Here is a 5,492-nt window from a genome sequence, read left to right as displayed (position 1 = left end):
TGTTTCTACTTGACCTGAACTTCTCTGAATGTTTTGAATTTTCTATTTGGAAGTTAATGCACTTCTCCAGGGTCCACTGAATACAATATTACCTTCTTATTAACAATAAGAGGTTATATTTGTAGACTATACACCTAATTTACCTGGTTGCTTCAGAATTATGTTTTAGGTGATATGATTGCTGGGTGGCAATGAAACCAGCCGTGGTCATGCAAGAAGTAAAAGAAGTGAGAAGTCTGCACTCTCTAAGGGGAGATGATGTTAAGCTTTTGGATCACACTTTACCCCAAATAAATGGCAAATAGCAAAATAAATGGAGTCACAAAGCTCACTGTTTTTGTTCTTCTTTCGGAAGGCTAAAAAACCTTTGGTAACAGGGTTGCGCACATCTTGAGGGACACAACTTCAGAGCATAATTATCATTATTTAAAATATGTTTATGATTAAATTAACACCACCCTAACCCTAACCCTAACCCAACAACATAAATCAACAAAATCATACCACAAAAAGTAGCTTTGAACTGTTATATTTGATATGTAAGTTGGTCATCAAGAGGGAGGGACAAGAGAAAAAAGCCATTTTAGGGGTCCTCGAGAGCTATTTGGTATTTTAAATAATTTACATGTGCATGGATTATTTGAAATTTCATTGGAGGGACAGAAAATGACCCATATACAGTACCAGAAGTGATTGAATTCATAAGGGTCCACAATAAATCACACACACACAACTACAAACAAAATGATTTCAGTACATTTAATTGTTAATTGATTCATTGCACATTTGCTCAAGTGCAGTTATACTCAATGTAAAGCTTTAAAAAATACAATCTCAGTCATCTCTGACGTGATTCTGAGTGCTTTCATGTTCATTTTTTTTCAAAATAAAATACAGAATATGACAGATAAACCTTCTCTTTAGAGTTGTGTTATTTGATAAATCTGTAAAGTAAACACTGAGAAACAGGGCAGCATAACTGGTCAACGTCAAAGATACTTTCATTCATATTTAGGTAGTGTAGTAACTTTCGACATAATACATGTACATTTCCCTTTGTCTGTGTAAACACATTTGTGTCTTAAATTTTTTTATTTTTTTATATTTTTTAGGTTTCTAGAGTGCGACATACTGTACTACCCTTTTAGAGGAGAACCCTCACATTAACTGAAGCATGAATTACCATCTTTCTGTTGGCACCTGAATTATCACAATCACCACTCTTGCACTGCAGCAGCTTTTGTGCATGCTCCATATCACAGACCACCAGCCCACCAGTGTCCCTTTTTAGAAATAGCTCAACAGGTTTACAATACTTGACATTGTTTTTCTCAAATTAAAAAAATAGTTTGGATCTTCAACTGTACACAATACCAAAACAATGTGCTTTTCCCCATACAGTATATAGTGCTGAGTTCAACATGCCCTCCACCAGCCGTTACAGTGCACCCATCTCCCTTTTTGTGAGACAGGTGATAATCACAGGATGCATCATGGAGGCCTCTCTCCGTGAAACCTTCGGTGTCTGGCCCTGCCGTTCTTTTCCTTGGCCATGTTGATACAGGCGTTGTGCTTGTTGCTCTGCAAGTGGTTCCAAAACTTGATGAGTTCATTAGGGTGGAACTGATGGGACGTGATCAGGTGGCTGTACTTACAACTGGAGTAAGACACCCGCCAATGGTTGAAGAGGAATTCATTGGGTGGCGGCGCCGGGTCAATGCGCAACTTGGCCAGGCATATCCCCACGTATACATCCTCCAGGTGAAGCCTACGTATGCTGAGAGAGGCCTGGTAGATCTGCTCGGCCATGTCCCCTGAGAACACGTATCCTGTGCCAGAGCAGAATATCGGGTAGCGCTCGCTTGGGTACAGCTCCGGCGGCATATACCACTTGCTGTCCTTATTTCGGTTTGGTGCATAGCCTCTCATCAGGTAACCAGTGAAGTACCTCTGCTTGGGAGGCAGCTCAGGCTTCAGCAGCTTCTGGATGAGATACTCAGTATTGACAAACATGTCACTGTCTGTCTTCATCACATAAGAGACGTGTGGGCAATAGGTAGCCACCCAGTTCATGCCCATAAGGGTTTTAATTGTCAGATTGTAATAAGTGTCCTGATATTCCTGTTGGATAATGTCATGGTGAATACGGCTTTCCTCCTCTATGCTGCTCTGGAGGAAGGTGTCCGAGCTCTTTCCCATGCCGAGCAAGAACAGACGAATGAACCCTAGGCCCATTGCTATACTCTCATTCCCCCATGTCTGCCGAATCGCATTGCGGGCATCAGCCTGGCCGGGTTCGGCTGCAATGAGGAGGATGAGGAATGGCGTACTGTCCCTGCACTTGAAAGGCTCGTTCAGGATGTAGCGGTAGGGCTGCGCACTAAGTCTCCCTCCCACACCCATCTCCTTCTGTAAACTGTTGTTAGTGCTCATGGAGTCCCCAAGTCCCATTACACCCATCCTGGGTCCACCCCCTCCACCTCCACCTCCTCCTCCCCCTCCTCCTCCTCCAGCCTCTCCCACTGGCCCCTCTGCCTGCTGAGAGCTGAGGTTGAGCAGAGGCTTTGGTGCTACATAACCCGCCTCCCTCCACAGGCTCCTCAGGGAGCTGCTTTGGTTCGCTTCTCCCTTGGGGCTACGGAAGCCCCTGACGGTGTAGGCCAGTGGGTTTTCCCGGGGCCCACTGCGTCCAGGCAGCCAGTCCTGGTGGCTGAAAAATAGAAAGAGGGTGAAGAGCAGGGCCAGAGAGAGGAGGCCAGCCACATGGGTTCGGAATAGCGAACGCTTGACCGTCCAGGTCATCTTGATGGGACAGCAGTGCCGCCGTCTCCACTGCATGGTGCAGGTAGGGGTCGCAGGAGGATGCTGCTGCTGCTGCTCGAGAATGGGCGGCGGCGGCGGTCACATACAGTCACCTCAAACATGTGGTTGCCAACAGTCAGAGGGTTATCTGAGCTGGCAGATGGGTTGGAGTGAGCCTCCTGGTGGAGTCAGGGGAACGTTTTAGCCCCTCAGTGCAGCTTGGAGCAGGGTTAAAAGGGCTCCTGGTGGAGCTAGGAAGGCGATGATTCTCTGGCCATTGAGGCTTCTCCCTGACTCTTCTTTGGCACTTCTTTAGACAAACAGAGGGTCATGCTCTATGTCTCGTCTCCTTCAGGATATGATAAGGGTCACCTCCTCTGTGTTTGCTCTCTCTAATCTGGAAAGAAAAAAAGAAACAGAGAAAACAGTTGGCAGCGGTCCAAAAAGCACCTCCTTTTCACTGGCACTGAGCCACATGTCAATTGTGTGTGTTTCTTTTATTCTACTTGTGGGGAGCTTCTTTCTTAATTATTTTATTTATGGTTTGTTTTGACACTGAGAGAGTAAGTGTAAATTAATTTCTTCCAGATGCAAAAGCCCCAATTAGAGCCTTCTGTGTATGCAGTGCCCACTATGGTAAATGGCTCTTTTGGTAAGTTGATTTAACATATTGAAAGGGAGAAGCTGAATCAATATGACAGCGTTGTAGCATCTTTGATTGGACAGGGACGTAGCACCCAGCAGGCTCTAGGGATGTGGCTTTCTGAAGATAGAAAAATGGGAGATTTAGAGAATAATGTTGCAAGCATGTCAGAAGGGTAGAAGCTGTAAAAATTACTATGCATAACATGCATCTGTATGGTTGAGAAAAGGCACAAACAGATGTGTGCATAGTCGCATGACACACATTTTTTAGAATAAATCAATCAAACACAGTTGACTAAACAAGCACATTTGTCCTCTTACTTCACTCAGTGACAGAAAATAAGAACATTTACTAGATCATCAAAATCCCATCTCTCAGTTAAAACAATCTAAAAATAGTGAAGAATAGAAAATGCTCTATGAAGTTCATTGTGGAAACGATGAGCTGTCTATCTGGTGCTGGGCATGGTGAGATGGTAGTTGCTTCTTGCATGTCATTATTCAGCTTAATGCCTGGGGCAGAAGTATAAATTGCAGGTTTGCTCAATGTGATGCCGACTAACGCTACTCTGAGCCGCTTGGGCGAGCGAGTGTCATCAGCCCCCCACCACGCGTCGACAGCTAGGGAGGAGATGCATCTGTCAAAATGAGTTTTCAGGGTCCAGCAGGCAGTGGTGCCGAAGCCTGAGCCAGCCTCTGGCGATAACAGCCTTCACCCGCCATTCACCTTCCACCTTCAGCTTATCAATACTGCCTACTGTCTAGCTGAGACCACCCGGGCTGCTTGATCTTCTACCGCGGGCAGGCATGAATACAGGAAGACATGCAAGGAAACATACGCATTTGTTCACATGCAAACACAAACACATGCAACAACACGGACAAAATGTGACGTGAATGACTGCATCTGTTGCCCACAGGGAGTTAAGCACCAAGGGAAAGGCGATCACGTATGTGCACATTGACTCACTAACTCTCCAAGGAAGACAATCAGTTTGCACAAGCACAAAATTGACTTTGCCTTGCATATTATCGTATGCACAAAATCTAATGCACACAAGAATTAATGCTATACACTGCGCGCACATACTGCACACAGTCATTTGTGTCTGTATAGAGAAACACAAGAGTCTAAGCACACAAGAAAAAGATGCATGTGCACATCACAGATAATTATATCCACACTACAGAGACACAATAATTTCTGTGCATAATAACACACACACACACACACACACACACACAGTAGACACAAATTACCAGAGAAAACCGAATATGCCAGCAGAAACTTGCAGGTTGTACCAGACTCTTGTGAATATTAATGTGGCAGCAGTGTTACATTTGAATCCATCTTTCTTTCCTGAGTGTGTTAATTTACTCAGTGTCTCTGTTGCCTTTCTTGTTTATCGTTTGCTTGCTTTTTAATAATTCGGAAGATATCGAAAACAACAAAGCATTATTTTGTGCAAATGCTACATATACTGGCTTAGTGTGAGGCAGATTTTCCGAACTTCCAATTTTCATTTCCTTGCTATGGTTGCTTCATTCATCATGACAACTTGCAAGGAACACGATAACCTTTTCATGCGAGTGTGCTTACCCAGCGCAAGCAATTACAGGAGAATGAGAGAGGCCAGGGCCGGCTTTGTTTTAAAGGTTAACATACTTTACATCGAAGCATATCCAGTGCTTGAGAGATTTCTGCTGTCAACTAAATGAACATCTAGTTACGTGAGTTCTGATGAAGTGTGCACACACAGAAGGGCCACATGCAAACATAAAATGCACATGTGCGCTGAGATGTAATGGATACCCACACACACACACAAGCCCACATCCGCCCACCCACACACTCAAACCCCAGACAACAAGGATGTAATTGTTTGGTTTTTTTTTGGTTTTTTCGACGTAAATGCCAATTTCGCTGCGAGATCTGACATCCATTTTTACTTTTTTAGCAGTTCCATTTAATCTGCTCCTGCCTCTCTGCATTAATTCATTTTCTTGCCTCCCATCAATGTCAGTTCTATGCAAGCCAATTAGTT

At 44.2% G+C, this 5,492-nt stretch overlaps 1 protein-coding gene across 2 annotated transcripts; it reads right to left on the bottom strand.

Moving 5' to 3' along the window:
* Positions 1-825: 825 nt before the first annotated feature.
* On the bottom strand, positions 826-2,838 carry b3galt2 (UDP-Gal:betaGlcNAc beta 1,3-galactosyltransferase, polypeptide 2). Of its 2 annotated transcripts, XM_053321952.1 has the most exons (2): positions 2,528-2,838; positions 826-2,461 (listed from the first exon to the last, which is right to left on the bottom strand). In XM_053321952.1, exons 1-2 carry the CDS (start codon positions 2,836-2,838, stop codon positions 1,492-1,494), a joined length of 1,281 nt encoding a protein of 426 aa, XP_053177927.1. In that variant the 3' UTR covers positions 826-1,491. The 2 variants fall into 2 exon arrangements, with proteins under 2 accessions (XP_053177927.1, XP_053177926.1); XM_053321951.1 differs by having other exon boundaries at positions 826-2,838.
* Positions 2,839-5,492: the final 2,654 nt, after the last annotated feature.

The sequence above is a fragment of the Scomber japonicus genome, chromosome 7 (assembly GCF_027409825.1).
Source record: "Scomber japonicus isolate fScoJap1 chromosome 7, fScoJap1.pri, whole genome shotgun sequence".
NCBI lineage: Eukaryota > Metazoa > Chordata > Actinopteri > Scombriformes > Scombridae > Scomber > Scomber japonicus.
The sequence above is the reverse complement of the archived record's forward strand: the minus strand, read 5'-3'. Positions and strand labels throughout refer to the sequence as shown.